Source organism: Solea solea, chromosome 4, assembly GCF_958295425.1.
Source record: "Solea solea chromosome 4, fSolSol10.1, whole genome shotgun sequence".
Lineage (NCBI taxonomy): Eukaryota > Metazoa > Chordata > Actinopteri > Pleuronectiformes > Soleidae > Solea > Solea solea.
The window spans coordinates 9,488,454-9,504,183 of record NC_081137.1 but is presented as its reverse complement, the minus strand read 5'-3'; the positions used below and the strand labels follow the sequence as shown (position 1 = coordinate 9,504,183).

Sequence of the window (15,730 nt, the reverse complement as noted above, 5' to 3'; positions counted from 1 at the left end):
CTGCAGAAGAGTTTCTTAAGAAATATGGTCAATCACAGCCTTCTCCAGACAATCATACCAATCCGAGGAAGACTGTGGTTGAATTAAAGCAGGAGATCAAGGACCTGAAAGCAGAGAATGCTAAATTGAAGGAGATGGTTCTTCAAGGTATCATTATAGCAATCATTGAACCTTAGGCAACTATTACACTTTTTTTCCTAAATGACTTTAGGCTGAATTGACTGTGTTGTAGGCTACTTTGACCAAAGGAGAAGGTTGATAACTAATTGTTTGTTTTTGATATACTATGTCTAGATGTGCTAGGACTCCTACAGAGCATGAGGAATATAATTGATTTGGCTGCATCTCCTAAGAGATCAAGGTTGGAGCTTACCACACCACCGCTGGCCCTCCCAGGTTCTCCGCAGTCCAGGCCCAGTTCTCCATCTGCCACTTCACTGCTGTCCGTGCCCAGATCTACGCTGTCCAGTTCCACGTCTGCATCTTTGACTCCATCACTGCCTGTCTCCCAGTCTTCTAGGGTAATTGTTTTATAAAGAATTAATAAATACAGCACAGAAAATAGACCTTTTAATGAGTATGGCAGATCTAATGTGCTTTTATGTCTAAAATCTGTTGGGCTGAACAAATCATACATATTCTGTATGATTAAATGCTCACCTTGTGTCCTTGTCTAAACAGGTTGAGATCCATCCTGGGACCGGAGTCATGGTTGAGAAACTGGCATTTTCAGCTTTTCATGGTCATTTATTCGTTATTTTACAACACAGGGTTGCAAAACAAAATGAGCTGTAGCCCCTTATACATAGTACAAATATACAGATAATTGAATTTGGAACGAAAATAGATTAAAACAATATATACAGTTATTACAGTTTAATTATATAGCCTGTATTTACATAGGTATACACCTCAGATTCAATAGGTGGTTCCCCAATAGTCTCTGCTTTTATGTATTTCTTGATTTCAGCCTACTGTACTAAGGTTTTGCATTTGTTTGTTTGTTTGTGTTTGTTCATATGTAGGTGCAACTCTTGAGAAGTGGCCAGGGACCCAGCTCTCCAGCATTGGAAGCACGATCAACGCCAAGATTACAGAGCTCCGGTCAAAAAGTAAAAACGTTGCTGTGTCCACAGCTCTCCATTAAGCTGTTTTGTTTGTACAGAAGTGTATCATATAGGCTTTGGCCCTGAGTGTCATGACGGCCATTTCTTGTTCTGTCACGGTTGGGTTTTTGTTCTGTCATGGTCTTGTTCTGTTTCATGTTGTGGTGGTTCTGTTTGTATTAGGTCATGGTTGTGTTTAGGTGTTCATGTTTTATTTTGGTAGTGTCACTTCCGGTTTTGTCTTGTCTACTTCCTCTCTGTCTTGTCTCTAGTTTTACTTTCTGCTTTGTCTGTTTTCCCGCGTCTTTGATTGGTTGTCTTCTCCCTGATTGTTTCCACCTGTGCCCCTCCCTCATGTCTATTTAAGCCGTGCTCTCTGTTCTGTCTTGGTCGTGTCATTGTAGATTTATGTGCTTGTTTCTGTAGATGTCCCATGTTTGTTCCACGTCTTGTGCTTGTTTCCCTGCATGTTTCACTGTAGGTTTCGCGTCATAGTCCAAAATCATAGTCTTAGTTTCGGTGTTTCCTAGTTTTTTTTGTGTTCATGTTCCTGGCTTGTTTTGACCAGCGCTTATTGTTATGGCTACGTTAATTAAAGACCATTTTTTGAGTTTCACCAACCTTGGGTCTCTGCGTATGGGTTCATTCTTCCCCATGCCGTCCGGGCAGGTTGCCCCTGCTCCGACCGGTGCTGACACTGAGCAGATACTGGTACTGACTACTGTCTGCTGGAAGCATGTACAGCATTTTAACCATACTACGCACTGCTTAGTGCCTGTTTATTGTGAGATATGTCGTGTGCAGGAAAAAAAATCACCATACTGTAGATGTGCTGGTAGATTACATCAGTGAAGCATGCTAAATAGTAGGCAGTACAGTTCCACTGTTAATAAAGACTGCTGACTCGAAAGTTTGCAGCCAAGTTTTCAATATAACAGATCTGTACAGACTGCATTTATATCACTATATGGTGAAATTAGTTGTTCTGGGTAATGTGCAGGCAAACCATGTATTTTAATTGGTTGACATATAATAGTTGTATAAGAAAAATATAAAGAAAGCATAGTTTCCCTTTAAATTTAATACACTTTACACACAAAATTCATATATTTAATATCATATACATGTATAAAAAAAGCACAAAATGGTACAAACATTATATTGAAAATATATGGAAAACATAATGTGCAATGCACATTCCTTATAAACAATATATCTAATGTTTACTTGATTCATACAAAATTCTTATAATTATGTTGTATGAAAAAAATGCAAAAGGGGCCACTTTCATGAGTAAATCATAGTATGAGACATATAGGTCTTATAAAACATACAATATATATAAAACATAAACATTTACTATTAGAGGCAATGGGAAATTTTTATAAGTTTTTTCTATTTCTTTTCCATATGGGACGATTAGCTTCTCCAAACTGAGGGATCGCTGAGCAGCAGCTAATGTAGTTAACACACCGACTATAGAAAAGTACTTCATATGACCCCACTTCAAAAAACCCAAACTATCCCTTTAACTCTATCTGTCTGAGTTAGGGATACAGTGTGAAAAACACCTGCTGTTGTTGCCGATGTTCTCCATATCTCTGGGGCACTGTGTTGTTCTTCCGGCTCCAGCTCCGTCATGACAGTGCTGGTGCCGGAAGAACAACAGATTTTGCAGCTGCGCCGGCTAAATTCACACGAGATCCCTAACGTGGATATATAGCGATATGGTTAAAAATCTGCAAAATTTCCCTTTAAGAACAATGTCCACTCATATAGTGGGGAAGACAAGAATCCTCATCTTTTGCATATGACTTAAGCTCAAAGCCATTCAAAGTCCATTAATCGCCTGAGGAGAGAGGAGACATGAGGATTGACTGAGCTGTTCTTCTTCTCATGCACCTTCCTACTTCTTTGGCTGACCAGCTTTGCCGTCTTCCCATAGCAAAGCAAAATTGAAGATGAGATCTCCTTTATGTCACATTTACATCTCCTAGATATAAATGAGCACTAATCGAGACCAAAGTGGTTTTCTCATTCTTCTCAAATGTCTCTCCTGAGAATTAAGTCTCAGGTGTGAGCACAGTGAGCACTTTGCGAGTTCTCTAAATTCTCTCACAACTGTCTCTTTTCTTGATCTCAGCTAAGAGAAAAATGAGACATATTGTGCTGCTTTCAAATATGTCTCATTTTGATATCCTTACTTGGAAGCACTGTCTCAGTTATGTCTCAGTGAGAAATGTACATGGTTCTGTCTCTCGCTGCTCACCATTTGAGTTCTCAGATTCTCTTACAGCTGTCTCTTTTATAGTGTCTCAACAAAAAGAAAAATGAGAATAATGCAAGCTCTCAAATGAGTCTCAATATGGCATAAATACGGCAAAGTTTCCCAGTAGGGACAAGATCTTTTGAGTAAACAATTTGTGTCCAGTTCGCCTTCAAAATGGCAGGGAAAAAATGCACAGCCAAACGAAAATATGAAGATGAACACAGGACGTTTTTAACAGAATGGGAGAGTTTATATTTTTTTGTTGAGCGTAATGGCAAGCCATTCTGCCTTATATGCCAGGCGTCATTAGCGCATTTCAAAGCGTCAAGGCAGATGAGGCTGCGGCTGAGTTGGAGATTATCGATCTTTGTGAGGAGGACCAACTGAAACCTGCTTTAAGGGAAGGGGTCATTGAGTTCTGGAAAAGTGTGCCAATGGAAAAATACCCCAATGTCAAACGGGCTGCGCTTAAGATACTGTCAATATTTGGGTCAACATACGTCTGCGAGTCTGTGTTTTCTACCCTGAAACATGTGAAATCAAAGCATCGATCTGTTCTGACTGACACCCATGTGAAAGAATTGCTTCGAGTGGCAACAACTGAATACAAGCCAGATCTGAAGAGGATTGTTCAAGGCAAGGAATGCCAGAAGTCCCACTAAGCAACATGCACAGTAAGAGAAAAAAGATATTTTAATTATTATATTTTTGTTTGTGGACTTGGTTGAACTGAGAGTTTGTGTGTGTGAGACAGTGCACACAATGTTCAATGTTGAAAATGACTGGCCCGTGGTCTATAGAAGTCAAATTCTGTCATTATCATGTTGGTGTGTGACATTTACAATAAATCTGGCTAAGCAGAGGTCTGTGTGTGTGTGTGAGGAAGGGATGAGGCGATGTTCATGTGTGCCCATGTGTATGATGTGGCTCTTTGGGGTAACACAGTAAAAAAATGTGGCTCTTAGGCTCTGACTGGTTGGCCACCCCTGCTGTAGGCCCTTTGTTGCATCCAATAGGTCATCGACTCATCTGGCTTCCCCTCAGCAGGAAGCTGTTGCAGGAGAGTAGTGAGTTGTGTTCATTTTATAATAGCGATCCAGCTAAGCTAGTTGCTGTTTGATGCCTTGAACTATGTGTGCTATGTACTATTTGTACTGTTGCTGAATTCTAAAAAGTATTCATGGTCAGTTGTGTGGACCGTGTGCATTTTCAGAGCAGGTTATTTAAATGATAAAGCATTAGATTGTGGCTTCTTAGGCCAGTTGAGGTTTTAATGGGTTAAAACTTTTCAAGTGTGTTTGGGAAATGAGCTGCAAACACAATGCCAGGCATAGATGTCAAGTCAAGAAAAACAACTTTGCCCTATATGTTATCCAAGGAAACTACTGTATTGGCATTGGTGTCCAATAGGGGAACAACATGATTGCATGTACCATTTGTTACACTATCTTGCAGCAAAGAAAAACCTGCACTTTTGAATTCACGAACAAGGGCCCATTTGGCACATGATTGTTCTGAGGTAAAGAAGAACTCAATCTGTCCATACTTTGTTTGTCCTTCACTAGAAAAAACAACTGTAAAATTGTTTCTTCTATTGCCTTTCCCATAGTGTTTCGATGTGAGGTAATTTCTTTTGACTTGTGCCCTGTGAAAGACCCTTACTGTTTTAGAATTGATACAGTGACCAGCATGTCTCTCCAATGTAGATAGGTGAACTGTGTCCAGTTGAAGTTCACTAGATGCTCCATATAGTTTAGTCCTAGATAAATCATTGTTTTCCTGACAGAAACTATCATCTTTAGTCATCCGTGTGTAAAATTCAGCTATGGAATTCCCTGGCTTTATGGTTTGTGAAATAACAGGAATGGACTGCACAAGTTTGACTGCATGAACCATCTGCATAGGTATATTTTGAGTGCCATGTATGAGCCTTAACAAATAGCCATTCTTGTCTTCAAAATGGAAACATGAATGAGTCCATAGTGGACCAAGGGCCCTGACACTGTCAGCTAGGTGCATGAGAAGGTGTACATTTGCAGTTTCGTACTGCTCACCATAGAGATTAGCCATTTGAGAACAAAAGTTGCACAGTTTCTCTGCATGATCAATCTGTTCAACTGATATGGATTCCATCAACAAAATGAAAATGGCTTCACTTAGTAGAAGGAAGTGACTGTAGTACAGTATTGCAAGAATTCCACGGAAAACAACAGGTCCATAGAAGATCAAAAGATCCCGATATTCTGATGCTTTAAAAAACATTCTGTGAGATGCCACTGATCGAGTTGAGGATGGAGGAGAGATATCATGAAATCGCCTGTCAATTTCTTTAGCATTTTTTGCCATGCTGAAGGGCTGACGAGAAAACTCTGTAGAAAACCACAGACCCATCAAAAGGCGCATTACTCCAAGAAGGACTAATTGCATATAATCTACAGCAGTGCCTTTGATAAGGTTATAACTTTTAATTTTGCTAAGCCAACAGGGACCCTTCACCCCTTTAACAGTGGTTTTGGTCTCATTTGCGATTTTGCGATTTTCTCATTTGAGAGCAAACTTTTTATTTGTGCGAAGTGGCCCTTTTGGATCTCTATGTTGGTATGGAAAGGCATGGACATGTCCCCTTTCCCCTGTCCTCACAGTCTCTCCTGGCTGCTCACATTTATGGCATCCAAATTTCCCATTGTATTGCACTGAATTAAGGACTAATGCAAGTAGCATGTTCCAGCAATGGTGAGCACTTTACACAAAAATGGTTTAGATGTCAACCCTGCAGGTTGCACAAGAATTCCATTGTCTGCAAGTTTACTCAGTGTGTCACTTAGTGGTCTAAGAAATGTAACCATGGATGGTTTTGAATCCCCATACCAAAGTCCAGCAAATATCATATTCTCTCTTTTTGTGCGTTCCATGAAGCTCAATTCATTGATGATACAATAAAAAGGCCAAACTGAAAACTTTGACGATTTAAAAATAGGTACCCCATCTGTGTTCCAAGTAAGTGAGATATTTTTAGGGTCACTAAGAGGACCACCCCCATCTTCAAGCTGTTTGTAAACTTCACCATCATATATATCTTCAATGCTGTTGGTGCCTGTCTTCTTCCTGCTTAATCTAAAGTTAAGCTTCTCCTGAAAACCTGGATTCAGAAACAATTACCTTATTTGAGCCTCGATTGGAACCTCTACGAAGGATGAGGATCTTTCGTCGGACACACTGGTCCCACAAGACAGACATGCTAACTGTTCATCTTCTAATGACCCAAAACAATTACTGCAATATTTATGCAATACAATAGGGGATGATGCAGACTGGGAGAAAAAAAAGCCTTTGAACTTCTGCATTCAGATCGGGACAAAGCAACTTCAACATTTTGAGCAAATCACTTAGGGCCTTATCAGTTACTTTATGACAATTTACATAAGCCATGCCGATCAAAAGGCAGTTGCCACAGTTATTGATGCATTGTCATATAATGGTTTGTCTGTTGTGTCCTTGAAATTTGACTCTTCTGCACACTCCTCACTCAAACCCTCTTCAAATCCCTCACTGAACATATGTCCATCATCATATGTCCAATCCCCCACATCAGAGAGAGCTCTGTCATGTGGTTCAGTTGTTAGGCCATCAGGAGGATCTCTGAAGGCTGATATGGAAGATGGTTCTTCATTGTCTTCAAGAGAGTCAACAGTTAAAATACTCTCTCGGGCCACGCTTCCTTGTGCTGGTAATAAAATAGAATAAAAATCATTAAGGGTAAAAAAAACATCTTGTCACAATGCAAAACCCATATCGTCTCAGCCTGTATCTCACTTTCTTAGTATCTAATTATTTTGTCATTTTTTAGCAGGATCTCTTCCAACATCACCTCAGCACATGTGCTCCTCTTTCAATTCAATGCAATCCGATATCAACAGTATTTAACTGTAATACGCATCATCTACAGTCAGAATACAACTTGCCTGTCATTTTACAATATGTTACTGTGGGAAAATGCTGTCAGCTACTGTAATTATTTTGGACCCATGATGCATTGCGGTGTACAGTTATACTTTGTAAAATGACAGAACAAGAAGTTACTGTAAAATGTTACTGTAGAAATTATAGCAATTTGTTACAGTGTAATTATCACGTTTATATGATATAATTATCACGTTTATGATATAATTATAACATAGTATCACATTTGTGTAGTATAATTATCACGTTTATATGATACAATATAGTATTACGTTTATATAATTATCACGTTTATATGATATGACATTATTATCACGTTGATACAATATAGTATTACATTTATATAATTATCACGTTTATACAATATAGTATCATGTTATAACGTCATCCTGACCCCAAAAAAAATCTGTTTTGAATAATTTCATTTGTTTTTGCAAACTTCCAACATCATGGCAACCTGTATGTTACAACAAGGTGTGTTTAATTTAGGCCTACATTTATTGAATGTCTTATTAGTCTGTAGTTTGACATGTTATTCAACTGGACAGAACAACGATTAGAACTAATAAAAGTCTACTTGATCATGTTTTTAACCTAAAAAACCTTCTAAAATTCTGTGCCAGTGTGGTCCAGCTAAGTAGACGAGATCTGCTGAGTACATCATTAAGATGTTACCTATTTCCAGGAAGATATCCAGAATCAAGTAGTAATGAACTTGACTGCATTTGCCTGTAAGACTTTCCCTGTCCTAAAGTATATAAAATAAATAAATAAATAAATTAAATCGAATGACACTGTTGACTGTGATTCAACAAAACTTTTCATTTCTAAACATGAAAAATGTTATTCATCATCAAATCTTGTATTTTAACAATTGTAGAACTGAGGTCACAAGTTTTCAAATTAGCAAAGCTGTGTGCAACTTCTCAGTCATTAAAAAGATTAAAAAACAGATAAATACTAATATATAAAGACCATGTAGTTTATCTTATAGGTTTTTTGGTTGAAAATGAGACCCTCTGTCTCAATGTTATAACCTGTACATATAAATAAAAGAAAAAAAGAAAAAAAAGGAAAAGAATTGCTGCATCTTGCTTGCTGTTACAATCGCTATCATTACAGCATGCAGACATTACTGGTTAATAAACCACACTTAATTGATTTAATGTACACAAATAATGACTATTCAAACAGTGTTCAATATCATAATGTTTTTTTATTTATTCTTATCTTTCCCTCCATCATTTTATTATAGTACAACACGTTTTGTGTTTTTCCCGTGTTGGTTGTTTTTCGGGTGCTCTCTCGTCATACTTCTTCGCCAATGTAAACGTCATCACATTTCAGACGCCGTGACCCAATCAGAGTGTCGTGTAGTGTGAGGGGGTGTGTCGTGTAGTGGGGGGGTGTCCTGCAGTAAGGGTGTGTGTCGTGCAGTGGGCGGGGTGAGTCGTGTAGAGGTCTGTGAGTCTGCAGCTGGACCCTTCTCAGTTGGGAAGCCGTGAGGGTCCTTGCCAAACGTATCATATGTGATACATGAGTTTTTGAGCCCTCCACATGAGCAGTGTGACAATTTTTTCCCTGAAAAACCCGATGTATACAATTATATACATGCATTACACAGATAATCATACAGAGGGCAGTAATCTGCTCACTAGAGGGCTTTCCAGCCATGCTACAAGACTGCCATTAACCAAGAAGTGGACACGTGGTATTTGCAGAAGAACCTTGCCAATTTTGAAAAGGTTAAGGTAAGAAAAAAAAATCTTTTTTTTTGTGAAACATTTACTTAACAGGAACAGTTACTGGGTTGATGCAATGTGAAATTACTTAATATTTCATAATCTATGGTTTAGTAAAACCGTGTTTTGACGTATCAAATTTGATACAGCGGGTGTATAAGGTCATGTAACTCTAAATCAGTCAATTGTCATTTTATTGTATTTCATGCATTATAAATACATCAAGCAACATACAGACTTTTTATTTTTCAAGTAAACTAATTAAATGTTTAAATTACATTATTTGGTACATTAAGAGCAATAAATTAGATATGCAACTGGCAGTATCATGATGATTGATGACTAGTTAGGTGTTGCAATGGTATGATTGATAGCAACTTTGTTTTGCTTACTGATTTTCACTAAAAACTGACCAATTCAAAGAAGAAATACACAATAATCAGTTTTTTGTGTGCATGTGTGTTTTAGAAGGCAAAAAAATACAGTGTTGAAGATGTTCTGAAGATGATTATGGATGGGAATTCAAGTGACATGGAGCAGCTCGGGGAAGATGATGATGAGGGTGAGGAGGATGAGGAATGGACTCCTACTGCAAGGATTGGGGAAAACCCAGATAGTAGTGATGATGAGGAAGAGGAAAACCCAGATGGTAATGATGATGATGAAGGCCCAGAAGTCCCAGAAGAGGACACAACACCAAAGCAGTTGGCAAGGGGCAAAGTGAAAAAGAAGGAGTATCGGTGGTGAAGAAAACAGTTTGAACCTCCATCTGTTGAGTTTGTGGAATGTGTTGAGGAAGACTCTGAAGAGAGGCTTGACTGGACACCATATATGTATTTCAAAGATTTTGTGACTGAGGAAATGCTACAGGAAATTGCAGAAGAAACAAACAAACTGGAAAGTCAGTGAACACAAATGCCCAAGAAATTGAGCAAATTCTGGGTATGTACATGCAGCACATGGGGTTAGTACAGATGCCCAACGTACAAGCTTACTGGGAGATGGAAACAAGGTACCCCCCAGTGTGTGATGTGATGTCACGGGGTCGATTCCTGGATAGGATGAAGGATAAAGTGTGGAAACTCAGGCTATGGTTAGAGAAACTACACCAACAGTTTCTTTGCATACCTCCTGAAGAATGTCACACTGTTGATGTGGTGCCTTTTAAAGGAAAAACACATCTACGATGCTACATGCCAGGAAAACCTCACAAGTGGAGGTTCAAGATGTGGGGACGTGCCGGCCAAAGTGGCTATCTCTATGACTTTGATGTGTGCCAAGGGAGAGAAAATCCAGACATGAGAAATCTGATGTTGGTGCTACAGGAGATATTGTCCTGAAAATGACCTCAACCCTTCCAGAGTGCATCTTTGTCTGAATAAGGACAGAAACTGTTTTCAAGCCTACCATCACTCAAAATAAAATGGTTGTGATCCGCAAAATTAGTAAAAATAACTGAAATGTTATGTCTTACACACTTACACCCTGCCAGTTCCATTGCTGCAGTGTTTTTGTTGGATTTGTTTGTGTATTTTTTGTTCAAGAAAAAAAATAATATGTATCAAATATGATACAAATTAAAACTCCTATATGGAAATTGATATTGGAAAAAAAAAATGTGTTTGTTCAGAAGGACCAATAAGGGTCCAGTTTCAAAGAATTGGAATTTTCTGTCAATTATTTAATGGTTTGGGCTTTACAGGGTTTTAAGGACCAGTGCGTGAAGCAGCAGCCGTGTTTCTGTGTTTACAGGTGAGTAGCCGCAGACAATGCACGTTAATAGTATAAGATGAAGTGCGAGGTAAAATGAAGATATGAAAATGAAGACAGTGGATGTCTGACCATCACCTGAAACTCAATCTCAACAAGACTGAGTTTCTTTTTCTCCCAGGAAAGGGCTCTCCCACCACAGACCTAACCATCACCCTCGACAACTCTGTGATCACTCCGTCTCATACCGCAAGGAACCTGGGTGTGACACTTGATGACCATCTCTCCCTCACTGCCAACATTGCTGCAACAGCTCGATCTTGCAGATACATGTTGCACAACATCAGAAGGATACGGCCTCTTCTAACCCAGAAGGCGGCACAGGTTCTGGTCCAGGCTCTTGTCATCTCACGCTTGGATTACTGCAACTCCCTCCTGGCTGGTCTCCCTGCGTGTGCCATACGACCCCTGCAACTCATCCAGAATGCAGCAGCTCGACTGGTCTTCAACTTACCAAAATTCTCCCACACTACACCTCTCCTCCGCTCCCTTCACTGGCTTCCTGTAGCTGCTCGCATCCGCTTCAAGACTCTAGTGCTTGCGTTCCATGCTACAAACGGATCCGGTCCAGCCTACATCCAGGACATGATCAAAACCTACACCCCCGCCCACTTCGCTCTGCATCGGCAAACCGGCTCGCTGCCCCCTCACTGAGAGGATCGCAGAGGCATTCACAGAACTCGAGACTGTTCACTGTCCTCGCTCCCAAATGGTGGAACGAGCTCCCCATCGACATCCGGACAGCGGAAAGCCTCCACATCTTCCGCCGCCGACTAAAAACACATTTCTTCCGACTCTACCTCGACTAAGACGATAACGACGACGACAAAAAAAAAACCCTATACATCGCACTTACGACTAGCACTTCATAGTTTGGTTTACTTGAAGCTCTTACTTACTTCTAGCTCTTATTTGTACGCAAATGTTTAAATGCACTTATTGTAAGTCGCTTTGGATAAAAGCGTCTGCTAAATGACATGTAATGTAATGTAATATGAACTGGAAAGTATATCTGTGAAGTGAATGTGTGTGTGGAATGCATGTTAACGATCACAGGATGCAGTAGCATACCGTGGGGTTTCAGTCAGGGCTTTCAGTAAAAAAAAAAAAACATGCGCAAACACAACCACATACAAAACACTATATTCATGAGACAGTTGATCTGCAACAACCATAGCGGACACGCACACCACTGCGCATCTATAGGCTACTGCATCATTACCACCACATCTTCCGTTATGACACTCAGCAACCGCAATTTCACAAGCCACTATATGACACAAAAACAAGCTTCCACATAAGCATAGGTGTCAGCTACGCGGGGAATACGTCCCTGGCACTATTTATGATCAACTGTTTTGCCTCACCACTTCTAAAAAATGTTATCAATTTATCGTTAACACTCGAACTACCGTAAATGATGTACCTCTTCGGTGTAGGTCTTCCTCTTGAAATAATTTCCTTCTTTTCTCCAAACGATCACCGTGAAAAGTGCACACGAAGGAGATCATAAACATGATAGATCGGTGGTGTTAATGCAGTGGCCATAGCTTACTTCAAAACCCGCCAAAGGTTCAAACATCATTGATGACAACAGCGGGGGCTAGCGCCAGACACATCGCTGGGCCTGGGGCGTTCTGTCACTATGCATCAAATTCTGATTGGCTGACGACACACGTCAGTCAAAGTTAACCAAATAGGAAATGGCAGCTTCAACGAAAGGCCAGCATTACTACTAGAGCAGGTCCACGGAGCTATGATGCGTTTAATGACATATGGAAAATCCAGCTCAGCTTCACAAAAAATAACCATATTCTTTCTGGAAATATAATCATAACATACTGAAAAAGTAATTGAATTCAGACACGTTCAGACACAAATTAATTTGATTATTCTTTAAAAAATATATATATATTATTATAATTATTACTATTATAATAATAATAATAATAATTATTATTATTATTTTCCAAATGTGCAATGTTATTAATAATAATAATAATAATAATAATAATAGTATTAAAAAAAATACTTTTTTGATATTGTCAGGGCCAGCAGAGAAGGCCCTGCTGGCCCTGGCAGCCCACCACTGGTTATTTGCTTATAAGAATCTGAAAAACAGTGCAAATATATGAGCTTTATAAATCAATGTGTTTTTTTTATTATATGAACTGCAAGTACATCTCCTTTTATAGATATATTGTTCTTGCTGTGTCAAGTTTATGTTACCATGACAGATGAGAAATCAAACCACAGCGAAAAGTGGATATGTTAACAATATGCAGAGCCAGATTAACGCAAAGGCAAACTAGGCACGTGCCTAGGGCCCGATTGGCAGGGGGCCCAGACAGAAGGACAATCAAAACCTAAAAATGACTTGGTCCGTGTTTCAAGACGGTTAATGCTCCTCGTTCTGATGATTGACAGTCGCGCTGGGGGCAGGCGGGCGGGAGAAGCCGCAGCGAGTGCACATGTCCGCGGCGAGGTCCGGGCGGGGGGTCGCTGTAAACCACCTTCGCCCCGAGCCCTTCCAAACCGATCTAGATCGGCGGAGGAAATTTCATGTCAAACTTATGTGTGACACTGTTGTATGATGAAGTCGGCATCAATTCATGGAAAAAACTGTTGAAAATTTTAAATATGGAGATTAAAGGTTTCTGCCCAACAGTAATCTCCAATACTTATTGACCTAAATGGATTTGTTAAAAGACTATACTTATTTTTTTTTTTTTTTTAAAAACAACCTAAAACTGACTAAAACTTTTTTGAGTTTTCGTCAACTAAAATTGGACTAAAACTATCACATATAGAAATGACTGAAACGTGACTAAAACTAATAAGCGTTTTAGTCCAAAAGACTAAAACTAAGACTAAATCTAGAATGGCTTCCAAAAACAACACTGCACAGTACACCATCCAGACCAGTGGAGAAAACTGCTGAACAGTCCAGACCAGGAGCTGAGCTGCTGAGTGTTGAATACCAGAAAATGGAAGAGAGGTGATGCTTGTCCATGAAAATAAATCTCTTTACCACTACAGCAGTTTCTCTTACTGCACATTTTATTGGTCTTTGTATATTTGACTACTTATTAAACTATTCAATTTAATCAACACATTTAATTAAGATTTTCTGCAAAATGCAATAGCTTACAAAATGTATCTTATTTGCTCTGTTTACATAGCAATGCTGATACCTATTGGTGATTTACTGGTACTACTGCCTTAACAATGACACTCGCAATGGATAAGATAAGGATAATTTAATAGCATTTAATAGATCCTTATAGTAACGTATAAATACGGTAATAAAAATCAAAAAATAGTCTGATAGACTGTTTAATATACGACACATGACTTATGTTGGCATACAAAGAACCAACTTGTAACCAAAGACTACGCTATGTAAAATGTGAATTAACTTTTATTAGTAACTTTGGTAAGTTTCAGATTTCAATTCATAAATAACATCGATGGAGGGGGGCCCAAAAAATACAGTCTGCCTAGTATAGTCCATTTATTTAATCCGGCTCTGACAATATGCATTAGGCATTTCACTTTCTGATCAAATATAATGAGATAATCATAAAAAAACACAATTAAGTACACTGAGTGAAAACTACAGTGGAAAAAGTAAAAAATGTCCACATAAAAAGGAAACCTTAGCATGAATCGATTTCTATAAGTATAACTGAACACATTGCCAACAATAAACCTTATTTAACCTATTTGTCTCATAAAGACAATACAATCTTGGAATATTCATAAGTGGATCCTTAGCTCTGAGAGGAAGTGTAAGCAGTAATGCTCGGAATGTATGAACTCTCACGAAATTATTTTAAGATAGGAGATCATCTTCTCAGTGCAGTGATGTTCCTCTCCAACAGTTGATGTGAATGCTAGGGAATCATTGTTAAAATGTATCACAGACCACATTTACACAATCATGCCGTCACATTATCTTCCCGTGTCCAAGATTAAAGTTGTTCGACACGCAGTCTGCGCTGCGTGTCTATACATATATTAATCTTAATATAGATTAAGGTCTCACCTGGAGTCTGGAGAACCTGTGCGAGCCAAATGACGGCGAACAGTCCGACTCCGCAGCAGCAGAACCGCTGGCAGAGCCGCCGGTGCCTCGCAGCTGCTCTCATTCCTCAGCCGGCTACATGTTCAGCAGAAACATCAGTCGCTCTCCCTCTGACACTTGTTTCACACTTGGTCAGCAGAAACAACTTGGAACAAAACAGCTCCAGTAGGTGAGACGGCAGCAGCGGTTGCCACTTCACTGCTGAGTTGTGTGGAAAAATCCCCGCAGAGATTTTTCCCTGCCCACCCTGACTACACAGATCCGCGTCACTCCACTGAGCCGCCAGCTTCCACACAACCATGACGCGCGGGACAGTGGATCTCTGCGCTCATGATATCTGCCAGTAAGAGTACGACAGTAGTGAGGAAGCAGATACAGAAGAGGGCGCTCTGATCTCTCTCTCTCTCTCTCTCTCTCGCTGCCGTTCTCAGATTGGCCGCCAGGTGGCGCTGTTTCTGAGATATTTTGGGTTGACAGAAAAATATTGTCTGTTTGAAAAAATAAGGGACTATAAGGGAACCCTCAACATACATCTACCTTGCTTGGGATGCAGGTAATAGTGAATTGAAAAATATTCCTTCATAGTGTTCCCTCTGAGCATCATGTAAAGACATACATTTTCCTGTTAATTTTCTTTCGTCTGAAATTTCCCGTAGATGAACTGTATGTCTAAACATCCTGGATAATACTGACAATTGTTATGATTATCTTTATGAGAAACTACAAAAGTAAATGAAATATGAAGTATGGAGCAGTAAGATGGGGTCATGTGAATAAATATTACAGAACAAAACAA

At 39.4% G+C, this 15,730-nt stretch overlaps 1 protein-coding gene across 1 annotated transcript; it reads right to left on the bottom strand.

Moving 5' to 3' along the window:
- Nucleotides 1-2,391: 2,391 nt before the first annotated feature.
- Nucleotides 2,392-15,211, bottom strand: LOC131458246 (uncharacterized). The gene is made up of 2 exons (XM_058627156.1): nucleotides 14,896-15,211; nucleotides 2,392-7,099 (listed from the first exon to the last, which is right to left on the bottom strand). Exon 2 carries the CDS (start codon nucleotides 5,800-5,802, stop codon nucleotides 4,738-4,740), a length of 1,065 nt encoding a protein of 354 aa, XP_058483139.1. The 5' UTR covers nucleotides 5,803-7,099; nucleotides 14,896-15,211; the 3' UTR covers nucleotides 2,392-4,737.
- Nucleotides 15,212-15,730: the final 519 nt, after the last annotated feature.

Coding starts and splice junctions, on each gene's coding strand:
- LOC131458246 (XM_058627156.1), bottom strand. CDS start 5,802: ATGCAATTAGTCCTTCTTGGAGTAATGCGCCTTTTGATGGGTCTGTGG.